Source organism: Dacryopinax primogenitus (assembly GCF_000292625.1).
Source record: "Dacryopinax primogenitus strain DJM-731 SS1 chromosome Unknown DACRYscaffold_1, whole genome shotgun sequence".
Taxonomy (NCBI): Eukaryota; Fungi; Basidiomycota; class Dacrymycetes; order Dacrymycetales; family Dacrymycetaceae; genus Dacryopinax; species Dacryopinax primogenitus.
This window is the reverse complement of record NW_024467198.1, coordinates 819,661-831,245: the sequence shown is the minus strand read 5'-3', so window position 1 is coordinate 831,245 and position 11,585 is coordinate 819,661. Positions and strand designations below refer to the sequence as shown.

General features: G+C 52.9%; 5 protein-coding genes across 5 annotated transcripts; 3 read left to right on the top strand and 2 right to left on the bottom strand.

The window, feature by feature from the left end:
* The first annotated feature begins 25 nt into the window (after positions 1–25).
* Positions 26–3,264, top strand: DACRYDRAFT_60856 (kinesin-domain-containing protein). Its single transcript, XM_040775652.1, has 3 exons — positions 26–403; positions 454–879; positions 1,066–3,264. The coding sequence occupies exons 1-3, from the start codon at positions 95–97 to the stop codon at positions 3,079–3,081; spliced, it is 2,751 nt and encodes a 916-aa protein (XP_040633113.1). The 5' UTR covers positions 26–94; the 3' UTR covers positions 3,082–3,264.
* An 89-nt stretch (positions 3,265–3,353) lies between these two features.
* On the top strand, positions 3,354–5,430 carry DACRYDRAFT_45569 (uncharacterized protein; the record flags this gene model as incomplete). Its single annotated transcript, XM_040774653.1, has 8 exons — positions 3,354–3,471; positions 3,533–3,756; positions 3,805–3,881; positions 3,932–4,121; positions 4,164–4,255; positions 4,302–4,690; positions 4,740–5,011; positions 5,065–5,430. 8 exons carry the CDS (start codon positions 3,354–3,356, stop codon positions 5,428–5,430), a joined length of 1,728 nt encoding a protein of 575 aa, XP_040633112.1.
* A 639-nt stretch (positions 5,431–6,069) lies between these two features.
* DACRYDRAFT_86010 (MFS general substrate transporter) lies at positions 6,070–8,268 on the bottom strand (the record flags this gene model as incomplete). Its single annotated transcript, XM_040776753.1, has 8 exons — positions 6,070–6,165; positions 6,215–6,355; positions 6,412–7,064; positions 7,117–7,509; positions 7,567–7,750; positions 7,801–7,973; positions 8,032–8,135; positions 8,195–8,268. The coding sequence occupies 8 exons, from the start codon at positions 8,266–8,268 to the stop codon at positions 6,070–6,072; spliced, it is 1,818 nt and encodes a 605-aa protein (XP_040633111.1).
* Positions 8,269–8,678: 410 nt separating this feature from the next.
* DACRYDRAFT_60848 (uncharacterized protein) lies at positions 8,679–10,607 on the bottom strand. Its single transcript, XM_040775651.1, has 7 exons — positions 10,429–10,607; positions 10,015–10,373; positions 9,746–9,967; positions 9,243–9,697; positions 9,117–9,193; positions 8,900–9,060; positions 8,679–8,846 (listed from the first exon to the last, which is right to left on the bottom strand). Exons 1-7 carry the CDS (start codon positions 10,591–10,593, stop codon positions 8,762–8,764), a joined length of 1,524 nt encoding a protein of 507 aa, XP_040633110.1. The 5' UTR covers positions 10,594–10,607; the 3' UTR covers positions 8,679–8,761.
* A 272-nt stretch (positions 10,608–10,879) lies between these two features.
* Positions 10,880–11,584, top strand: DACRYDRAFT_37059 (yeats-domain-containing protein; the record flags this gene model as incomplete). Its single annotated transcript, XM_040774422.1, has 2 exons — positions 10,880–11,142; positions 11,191–11,584. Coding segments are annotated over 2 exons (657 nt in total), but the record flags the coding sequence as incomplete, so codon positions are not given.
* Between the last annotated feature and the right edge of the window lies 1 nt (position 11,585).

Here is an 11,585-nt window from a genome sequence, read left to right as displayed (position 1 = left end):
CCCTAATTGAGAATGACGCCCTCTAGTTCGCATCCGACCCCCCACATCATGGGAGCAAGAACGCCTACAAGGATATGACGACCTTTCCCTGACCATGCCCTTCCTTGGTGGTGGGAACTTGGCCACACCGCGCAAGCTCTCAACAGGCAAGACCCTCCGTCATATCGTCAAATGCATGGACGATCAAGTCCTCGTCTTCGACCCACCAGACGATGACGCCCCCAGGACACTAGCCAAAGGAGGATTCTTGGCTCCTGGCACGAGACGATTCAAAGACCAGAGGTACAAGTTTGACAGAGTGTTTGATGAGCGGGCTGGTCAGCAAGAGGTGTTCGAACATACGACCAAGAGCTTGCTGGATGGAATCTTCAACGGATATAATGCCACTGTTTTTGCTTATGGGGTGGGTTCGCTCATGCACGCGTCTTTGGTGAAGGCTGACGATTGCCCAAGGCTACTGGCTGCGGCAAGACGCATACTATCAGTGGTTCGGACCTTGACCAAGGCGTGATCTACCGCACCATGAACGAACTGTTCAACCGAATTGAAGAAATCAAGGACGAGACGATTGTCGAGCTCTCTGTCAGTTACCTGGAGATTTACAACGAGAACATCCGTGACCTCCTCACGGACGGAGCCGTTCCTGCTCCCCGAGGCGGCCTGCAGTTGCGCGAGGACAAGACCAACCGTGTCACTGTCGCGAACTTGATTGAGATGCGCCCGACGACGGCAGAGGAAGTGCAAGAGATTGTGCAGATTGGAAATGCCCGTAGGACGCAGTCCCCCACCCATGCGAATGAGACTTCTTCCCGCTCGCATGCTGTCTTGCAGGTCAACGTCACCCAGTCCCCACGTACCGCCAGCACAACTGAGACGCGTGTTGTTGCAACTTTGTCTATCATCGACTTGGCCGGTTCCGAGCGTGCAAGTGCGACGAAGAACATGGGCGAACGGATGATCGAAGGTGCCAATATTAACAAATCCCTGCTCGCGCTCGGCAACTGTATCAACGCACTGTGCGAGTCAGGCGGACGCACGCGGCATATTCCATACAGGAACAGCAAGCTAACCCGCTTGCTCAAGTTCTCCCTCGGGGGAAACTGCAAAACCGTCATGATCGTCTGCGTTGCACCAACTTCGCAGCATTATGATGACACTCAGAACACGCTGAAGTACGCGAATCGCGCTAAGGAGATTAAGACCAAGGTATCGAAGAACCTGATCAACGTGGACCGTCATGTTGCGCAGTACGTCGAAGCTATTCAGCGGCTCAACACCGAGGTTGCCGAGCTCAAGGCCAAGCTCGCTGGCAAGCTCAGTACCGAGAACGAGGTCGACAAGCGCAGGAAGGCCGACGCAAAGGCTGATGCAGACAAGGCAAAGCAGGATATGGTTTCCAGAGCCGAGCAGGCAAGGCCCGTTATCTGCGACGGTGCTTCGCACGAGGCGACCAGGGACGCGGCTGACATCGTCCTGCGCACTATCCGCCCTCGCCTGATCCACCTGGAGGCAGAATCCGCCCGAGGCGAGCTTCCCGCCAACCTCCAGGCCGAGCGCGACTACCTCATCGCCATGGCAGCACCTCACCAGAGGTTCTTGCAATCGCCAGCGTCCGCTCAGTCTGTCCAGCGCTCTGAGAACGCGCGTTCCATGCTCGAGGCCACCTTTCGTGCCGTCTCAGAGCGCCGTTCTTCCAATCTCGACGAGACGTCGGTGGAGAATATTAAGCTCTTGTCCTCGGTACAACGGGTGGAGACAGAAGTTGCGCGTGTTTCGGCTCGCGAGAATGCGCTCAAGACCGCGCTCGAACAGCAGAGCAAGATCATAACCCAGATGATGGGCGTGCTTGCACAGTGCACAAGCGCACTGCGTGAGGGCTCTAAGACAGAAGATGAGAGCGTGCGAGTTATGTTGATGAACGCTGCGGAGACCTCGCACGCGTCTATGATGGCTGTTCTCGGCACTGAAGAAACGCCTGTCCCGACTTTCAACTTCAACGTGTCTATGTTTGATACGATTTCCAGCTTCCCCACGCAGACATTCCCCAACAAGAATGCGGCCGTTCCACCTCGCAAGCGCACATCACTTATGCCATCCGACACACACAAGTCACCCGGCCGTCGTCTTTCCGCAATTCGGTCGCCGCGTAAGTCCCTCCGCCGCCAGAGCGTCACTACCTCAGCTTCGATGCCCCGGCTAGCCCCTTTGGTGAACAAGAAACCTCCAGTAGAGAAGAAGAGCCTTCGATGGGCCGATGAAGCGGGTGAAGGTAGTATCGACGATGCGGGCAAAGGGGGCGCTGCTCCTCCTGCCAACGACAGCATACTCTCTCAGAAGCGATCATCGTCTAGCTCTGAGGCAGAGTGGGAGGATGAGAAGACGGATGACTCGATCTCGATTGCCAAGGAAACATCGTTCACTCTCCCAGCCCCACGCCGGCCCCGCAGCAGCAGATTCGATCCAGGCTACCTGAAGTCGCAAGCTGCGGGTGCAAGGCGTCTTGAGAGCCTGGGCGAAGAAGATGAAGACATCGAGAACCAGTTCCGGGTGGTTATTCCCAAGAAGTCCGACAGGAAAACCCTTCCTCTCGCTGAGCGGGTCAATCTGCCATCGCCTGAGGAATCGGATGAATCATCCATCACTTCAAACGACACGTACAAACCCAGGGAGCCTTCAAGCCCTCCTCCCAAGGGAAACAAATTGATGATAGCACCCCTATCAGCGACTAAGGTGCGGCGTATGTCAAACATCGGACCGATACGCATGCAGAAGACAAAGCGTCGCAGCAGTCTTATTCCCCAGCCGCCGAGTATGCATGACTCTGTCGATGCACCCGCACCGAGAGCTTCCGTACTCGGGGGAGCAGCAAAGCGTGTCATGGTCACCGGCGAAGACGCCGCACGTCGATCGCCTATGAAAAAGGGCCGCCGCACCTCCAGTATCAGCGGCAGTATGATGGTTTCCGCAAGTACTCGCGGGCTGTTCAAGGCGCCTATCAGACCTTTCCCAATGTCGATCAGCATGGATTTCAATCCTTCCGCAGAAAGCGGTGCGATGAAGAGCAAAACAGCATGGAGATAAAGGATTCTACAGAGTTGATTGTAAGATATTTGTTTAATTCCGTTGGATGTGACGAACATGTCCTGTTTCATATACCCTTCTCCGCAGCAACGCTCCGGACAGCGACGCATTCCCCTCGTATTCAAACATGCCTGCATCTGTCCCTCCTTAGTATTGTTGCATTACCTGGTGCTCTTATCATGACTTCTATGAATCACAAATAACGTACATTTCAGCCGTAAGTGGAGGAAGCACTCATTCAAGTTGCTTCCGCGCCTCTCTTTCTCCTGACTATGAAGTTTGTTGCCCTGCTTAGTGGTGGCAAGGACAGCTGTTACAACATTGCACATTGCCAGAAATGGGGACATGAACTTATTTGCGCTGCAACGTTATCCCCACCACAGGGTAAAGGTGAACTTCAACCATCTGAACGGCTTTGATCAACACTTACGTGATCATGTAATTTCTGAAGATGAGATAGACTCTTTCATGTACCAAACCGTGGGGCAGGACGCTATTGAGTTCGTGGCTCGAGCGCTTGAAGTACCACTTGTTCGGAGAACAATTGAAGGTCAAGCAGTGGAGCAAGGCGCTGAATACGGCACGAGAGCTGGCACCTCCCAAATCTCGGCAGATCAGCAAGGGGTGCTCGGCGATGAAACGGAAGATCTTTTCGAATTGTTAACACACGTGAAGGTAAGTACGTGGATTGTTGATTAAACGTCGCTCCTTATGCGGAGGAAGAGGCAATTCCCAAACGTTGAGGCAGTTTCTGTCGGTGCCATTCTGTCCACCTATCAAAGGGTTAGGGTTGAGCATGTGTAAGGCTTTGCGATCGAACCCCAACTATACCACTAATTTCATCGTAAAGGTGCCGACGTTTGCAATTGACACCACTCGCATATCTTTGGCAACGTGGTCAAGTGGAACTCCTGGCAGAGATGGTGGAATCGGGTGTGGATGCAATCCTGATCAAAGTAGCTGGCATCGGCCTGACACCGCAACATTTGGGAAAGTCGCTCGCAGAAATGCAACCAACTCTCTTGAAATTGGCAAGTACAGTATTGAATGAATGCTGTCGAGTCTGAATATTTAGGTGACAGCATCGTTTGTATGGAGCCCATCCCTGCGGTGAAGGAGGAGAGTACGAAACATTGACACTCGACTGCCCATCGTTCCGGCATCGAATAGAGCTGTGAGCGCTTCGATTAAGCCAATTTATCTCACGGGCTGATTCTCAGCACCGACACCGAAACTGTTATACACTCGGATGCCGATTTCGCTTCAGTTGCATACCTCCGAGTCAAGAATGCACGTCTCCTCCCGAAAGAGTTGGAGCATGTCGAAATACCGGCACCACCAATGCTTTCAGAAGAGGCTCAAGTACTCGTCCAGACACCCCTACCCACTCGACATGATCCTGCGGTTCAGCCGCAATATAGAGAACCAACTACATCGCCTGATTCCGCCCATCGCGTTCATCCCAGATTGCTCACCGGGCTTCCATCCGTGTGCGTCAAGGGAGGATGGCTTAGCATTGGCAACGTACAATATGTGCCGTCGACTCCATCAGAACAGCAGAAGCTGACACTCGATATGGAGGCGCAAGCATGTTTTGAAATAATAAACCGTTCGCATCAATATTTTGGTGTCTTTTTGACTCGCTGATCTCTGGACAGACCACTTGAACGACCACGGCTTCACACTCGCGGACATAGGACAAATAAGCCTGTTCATTTCTACGATGGATATATTCACGTCGATCAACGCGATCTATTCAACTTACTTCGGTACGAGCCCTCCGACGAGAGCTTGTGTGGGTGTGGACTTGCCTTCCCCGGTTCGAATAAGGATGGACATCATCGCGTGCAACAAGCCTCATCGTATAGCACTCCATGTTCAAGGGCTAAGTTACTGGGCGCCCGCCAATATTGGGCCATATTCGCAAGCTGTTCTAGTATGAAAAGTTCTGAATACACTTTCCACGGTACTAACTCGTCGCAGGCCGACGAATGCGTATTCGTGTCCGGACAGATTGCTCTCAACCCTCCGACAATGGCTCTTGCGGATGAGTCATTGCTGGTGCAGGCGGCGTTGTCATTTCAGCATCTTGATCGTGTCGTGCAGGCTTTTCACACCAGCGGGGGAGGATGGACCGGACGTGCGTTGTGTGCTGTGTGCTGGACCGCTTCCGTTGACGATCTCCGTCCGGCTACCATCTTGTGGAAAGCTAACTTGGATTATAAGGCCTGTGCATATCTAATTTGTTGTTCTGTCATTAATTCATATCACAGGGTGTCGGATCACCACCAGTCGTATTCGCCGCTGTTGAAGAACTGCCGAGAAAAGCGAGATTCGAAGCGCAGCTGACACTTCATACTAATCGTGTCACGCCCAATGAAGAAGCAGATGACGATGATGACGATGATACCGCCAAGTCACTTGCATGGATTGTGTCGAGCGGATCACACACAGTGGGAATGCTTGCTGTAACATGGGCAGACCTCGAAGCCTCGGATGGAGTGAAGTCGACGGCTGTTTTCGTGAGAGGAGGTGGGTAGTCTCGCGAATAGTGGTGGGGGTCGACTTACCCGAACGCAGCCGAGGGACAAGTGAAGACGTGCTTTCCACCTGAGGTGCTCAAAATCATTCGCGACTCTCTTTCCGTTCGGATATTCTACAGAATCGAGGATGACGCCTTACAGTGTGCGTGCTCAAGAATCATCTTTGTGCCGAGCTGCCCCTCTGACAATATTGCACTTGTACAGGTTTGGAAGCCATAGGAAGTACTCATGAGCCTGGAATCACCTTGATTCCTTGCTCAGGGATCGCGAATATCAGAGGAGAGGACATGGATCTCGCACTTTTATGCTTACTACAGTCATGAATAAAATACAATTGCATAAAAATATAATATCAAACAATGGACAACAGAGGGACCAGTCCGGGCGCAGAAAGCATCGCTTCGGTTGGAAGGAATCGGGTCATCCTAACGTAAAGTTAACGGATTCATGGCGTGTCAATAAAGTTCATCTCCGCGCGTCTCCGTCGCATCAACTTCTCAGTCTTGGTGGGAGGCACACGACGTGTGAGAAGAGCGGCAACCTGGAACCCATGTTAACAAGGAAGCAGATTGTATCGACGAAGGACTCACAAAGGCACAGATACCTCCAAATCGCAGCACCCAGGCGACACCATTCTTACCATAATACACATACCCACCACCCGTTGGGTCATCTGGTGCTACAGTAACAGAGTCCACCGCCTTGAAGATGGCGCTGGCAACCAACGCAACCTGAGGAATGGTATCTCAATAACAAGGGTGACCGGTCGGCAGTCAGCGATACTCACAACAAACTGTGGGAAGACAATAGCGAGGTTGTGGATGCCCAGTACAGTGCCACCAGCCGCAGGCTGTGAACTAGTGTAGTCCATTGGCATGTCGCTGAGGGGCCCTGGTTCCGCTATTGAATGACGGCGGATCAACGGTGTACGATCCGTGGCCTCGTCTTGTTGGTAGAGGCGAGCTGGAGTAGATACGACCCGTGCATGTCCAGGACGCGCCAGTAGTCCGGATTCGGGATCCCGTGGTCCGCTGGCACGAGATGCCGAGTTCAAGTCCTCCTTCCGATTTCGCTCTGACTGGTCGTCCATCTCTTTGAGGTATTCCATGATGATGGCGAATGGTACCCAGCAGGCGACAGCCCATGAAATACCGAGGAGAGTGATGGCTATGGTGGCCTGGAACACGGTCTTGACAAAGAACGTGCTCATCATGACTGCCGTATAGAGCAGGAGGGCGCCAGTCCAGATATTACGTAGCATGAACGGCATAGTGGGCAACTTGAGAGGCTCGCCCTTGCGCGCCGCTTCGATTTTCCAGCTATGAACCATGATACGAATACGCGCGATCTCGGCATCTTCTCTCTCGTCTTTCACAACTTCAAGAAGGCGTTGGTCGCGCGCCGCAAGATAGGGCAGCAAGGTACCGGCCACAACAGCCACTATACAGACAAGTCAGATCATGCTGTTACACTGACGAGGAAGCATGCGTACTGATGCTGTAGAACAACATTGCTAACTCTCCAGCCCGGGTGGCCGTATCCACATCGGGATCCGCATCTATTTCCTGTGCCATCACTTCACCAACCCATGTCGTGCTGTAAAACAGGAACGGGAACCAGCCCATGAATGAGAACACCTGGACATAGCAGACACGTCGAACAGGCTTGGGAAGTGTGAGCACAGCACGGTAGATGTTGTTGACGATGTCCCAAAGCTCGCTGCCGCTGCTGAACTTGAACTCTTCTTGTCGTGCTTCCTCTTTTTGAGTGGCGACGGTGATCCAGATCGTGATGACAAGCACAATCAGCGAGACCACGCACACTTTCCGGAACTGGTCACCTCCGAGGAACGCGAGAGCTGGCCAGGTGCCGAGGTCCAGGAATCCTACGAGCCAGAATATCAGTACATTGACGTGACGTATTCAGGGGATAGGGGGATCACCTAGGGTAAAGCCGATGATATTCCCCGCATGCGTCATCCGGCCGTGCCATGCGTTGGCGATGGTCAGCTGCTCTGCAGGGGTGACGTCCAACAGGAGGTTGCGCAGCGAGGCCTGCAGCGCGTTGAGAGCAAAGTCCAGGACATAGAACGATGTGACTGCAAGGGCAATCGCCGTGTTTTTAATCTATGGGATGCATTAGTACCGTACCATGGAAGTTGCGAGACGTAGCTTACTGTCTTCCCAACATTGGGGTCCTGTGCCTTTCCTCCAGTGAAAATATCGACAAGAATCTCAGCAATCCCAACACAGAATGCTAGGACTAATGTGCTGATAATGAGGGCGATGGTGCTAGTGACGATCCAATAGCGGCGACGCCAAGAGGAGGTGGACGAGTCCGAGATGGCCCCTGTATGCCCGCATCAGCCCGTCTGCAGGACAGGGAACTCGCAGATGAAGATTCTCACCGATGAGAGGTTGAGCAACGAGTCCACTGATGGGACCGGCAAGCCATACGAGCGAGGTCAACTGTTCGGACAGACCCAGGGAAAGGAGGAACGGCGTCCCATATCTACTCCAACTTCAGCATCCTAATCCACCGGACGCATACATGCGGCAGAACGGACTCACCCAAGCTCCATCACCCACGCAATCTGCGCGCCCGCCATTGATATGGTGAGCCATATTAGCCCCCAAATCGACATCTTTCCACGCCTCTTGTTCTCCTGGTTCACGCTCGTTACACTATTCTGGCGACTGAAGCCTGGCCGTTCCCGAGGTGGGAGTGCCTCGAAGAGCGGTTCTTGAAAGCGCACTGGCGACTTTGGGACGCCATTGCCTGATGCTGATGGGAAAGGAACAGCAAGTGCGCTGTTGCTGTTCCCATTCGTCTTGACTGCACTGTCTTGTGCCATAGCGCAGGACGTTCTTGCAGTAGTTACGTCACAACAAGAGGTGGTCGTCAACCGACGAAAGGACCAGATGCAACTTGATCAAGAGCAATACAAATAGACAAATGAAAACAATGTATGAGTAAGGCTACGTGTACGAGCGGTCAAGCCGACAGTGAGCGGAATTGGTGAGGGAGGGACGTTCACGCGAGGCGTCAGCCCCTCGAACGTGTGGCCTCGCGCGACCTCCATCCTAAGGGGATCATCACGGGATCCATTGCCAATATTATCATATCAAACACCCGATCTAGAAGCGAACGGCTGGACTCTTCTCTACTCCATCAATAGACACCTTGTGCCCAACCAACGAACGGATATTCGTAATCCCATATCTGTTTGCATTCAACTCAGTCACACATCGTCTAGACTGATGAAGGTAACGAACCGGATCATCGTTGGACGCTCCAAACCCAAGCCCCAACCGTGTACGCGTACATCAGGAGGGAATCCCATGGGTTCCAGCATCTCAGGCCGGAACATCCCGCTATTGCCAATCTCGACCCACTTGCCTAATCCAGGGTGCCAGCAGAAAATCTCCAGGGACGGCTAGATGGAATATGATCAGAACGTGATACTTGCTCGGCATCGTCTATCAAACTGACCTCTGTGTATGGATTATACGCCGGCTTGAAGCGTAGATTTGGCAAGCCCATCTTCGCGAAGAAAGTTTGCATGAAACCTAAGTGGCATATCAATTTGGTGTCTCGAAAAGAAATAAAAGGGCATACCAATCAGGTCGCCAAGCGTGAGCCCCCTATCCGCTACCACACCCTCAACTTGGTGGAACTCTGCCAGATGGGTTGCATCAACCGCTTCGTTCCTGAACACTCGATCGATGCTGAACAGCTTGGCAGGCTTGAATCCGTCCTTCTTGCCCTTCTGCGCAAGCGCGTACAGCATGCGTGCTGAACAAGAGGTAGTGTGCGTCCGGAGAAGGAGACGATGTGATTCCTCCTTTGAGAAGGGAGCTTGGTAGCCTCGCGATGAGCCATCCGAAGACCCACGGCTATGATATTGTGCGACGCTGTCTAAGTAGTCTTTGGGAGGAGAAAGTCCTCTAAGGGGAGAGGACACGTAGAAAGTGTCTTGCGTTTCGCGGGCGGGGTGTTGTTGAGGGACATAGAGTGCGTCGAAGTTCCAGAAACAGGACTCGACAAAAGCGTCTGTTGGCATCTCGGCGAAGCTATTGGAAAATAAGCACTTGGCATTTCGGTAGTATAGACGAACATACCCCATCTCGAAGAAGATGCCTCTGACTTCCTCGCGGACCTTCATGAGAGGATGCAATGCACCGCCATTAGTTGGGGTTCCATCAGCATCAAAGTTGTACTTCTTGAAGGTCGAATCCTTCCAGGAGCCAGTAGCAAGCATCTCAGCGGTGAGATCAGTTTCCGGCTTTCGTAGGTCGGTCGTGAAAGCTGGTCCCTTCTTCACTGTGCACCATAGCGACTTCCTGTTGGAAACTTAGTTGATATTTGACCACCTGCGTAAGTCACACACTTTTGATCGAGCAGCTTTCTCTTCCTCAGCTCCGCAACTGCCTTCTCGCCTCCCTTCAGCGTGCCCGTCTTCTCGACTTCATTCAGTTCTTCCCTGGTGGTATCCACAATTTTCGCGACAAGCTTGAACAGCTTATCCCTGTCTTTACCCACCCAGCCATTTTTGAAGGCCTTTCCCTGTCCAATCTTCGCGGCCTGTCCAAGGCTTTCTTGTAGTTGCTTAATGGTCATGGTCTCGCCGCTATCCTTCGGGGGTACGGCAGCCCACACGAGCGCTTCGTGTGACCCGTCACGCGCTATTTGGGCACCTTCGGCGGTAAGAAGGTAGGTGAATGCATCCTTTTGATCATAGGTAACAATCTATAGGACAAGTACTCAGTGCACTTAGAGACAGCCCGAATCTTGGGAAGCGCACCTCCCGACTAGCAAGGGACGCCAGGGCAGAAATCACAGCATTCTGGTCCTCCGCAGAGGCAGCTTGCCTCTTCGTGCCTGGGATAACCAGTTTGCGGGTATCAGGAATCGCAGTTTCCTTCTCAAGTATATCAACAACGAGCTGCTGCAGCTCACTGGAGTCCATTGTGGGAGATGGCCGTGGTAGTCACAGATGCCCCGAAATATGCGCCCTGACTCGAGCGACTTTCTGGCAGACAACCGCGTGCTTCTCTGAAATTAGCCTCCGTGATTTCTTAATACAGTAATTCTCAGAATCTCCGACGTATCGCCGACGCGCCACCAACGCGAAATAATGGGCGCTTGACCGTTCAGGGTGCACGCTCCTGTCGTTACATCAACCATGTCCACCGAACGCGTTAAGGTGAGCAGTCTTTCTGTAAGATCTGAACCCAGCTGACTATTGGCAGGGTATACAAATACACCGGCCAATAATATACGGCAACTCTGCCGTCCTGCTCACTGCGACTGAGCGTGCCACTGCGCCTGCCGACCATACCCACCGATGGACACTCGCAGTTCGAAGTGCAGCGTCCGTCGAGGGCCGAGCTGAGCAAGTGGGAGGTGCAGAGGACTTGAGCTATTTCATCAAGCGTGTTACGTTTAAGCTGCATGATACCTATCCGAATCCGAATCGGGCAGTGGATAAGCCTCCTTTCGAGGTCACAGAGACTGGGTACGCATCGCCTTTTCTGCAAGGTGACTATTACTGAGCGTATTCAAGATGGGGAGAGTTCTCGGTGCAAATTCTAATAACCTTCATTCCGGAGGCTCAGGAGAAACCGATAAGATTGAATCATTACATTCGGATTCACCAGTGGCATATGCCTGAACCGTTCTGGGATCCCGAGTCGGGACTTCCCAAGCCCGCAGCACCCACACCGATGCCACAGCAAGATTCCGTGCACGCTTGGCAGTACGACGAAATTGTGTTTACCGAACCGCCACAGGCATTCTTTGATATTTTACGGCAGCATCCTCCCGTTGCCCTCCCTAAGGTCCGGAGGAAAGGTGTTCCGCCAAATATGGCCAATCCCCAGTCCATTGCTAGCATGTCGCGCGGGATACCGGAGTTCACGCAAGTTATGGAACGAGAAGAGGCAGAAAGATTAGATCAGG

Coding starts and splice junctions, on each gene's coding strand:
- DACRYDRAFT_60856 (XM_040775652.1), top strand. CDS start 95: ATGCCCTTCCTTGGTGGTGGGAACTTGGCCACACCGCGCAAGCTCTCA. Junction 404..453: donor CCACTGTTTTTGCTTATGGG/GTGGGTTCGCTC, acceptor CGATTGCCCAAG/GCTACTGGCTGCGGCAAGAC. Junction 880..1,065: donor CCAGCACAACTGAGACGCGT/GTTGTTGCAACT, acceptor AGGAACAGCAAG/CTAACCCGCTTGCTCAAGTT.
- DACRYDRAFT_60848 (XM_040775651.1), bottom strand. CDS start 10,593: ATGGACTCCAGTGAGCTGCAGCAGCTCGTTGTTGATATACTTGAGAAG. Junction 9,698..9,745: donor GGCATCTTCTTCGAGATGGG/GTATGTTCGTCT, acceptor ATTTTCCAATAG/CTTCGCCGAGATGCCAACAG. Junction 9,194..9,242: donor CACGCTTGGCGACCTGATTG/GTATGCCCTTTT, acceptor TATGCCACTTAG/GTTTCATGCAAACTTTCTTC.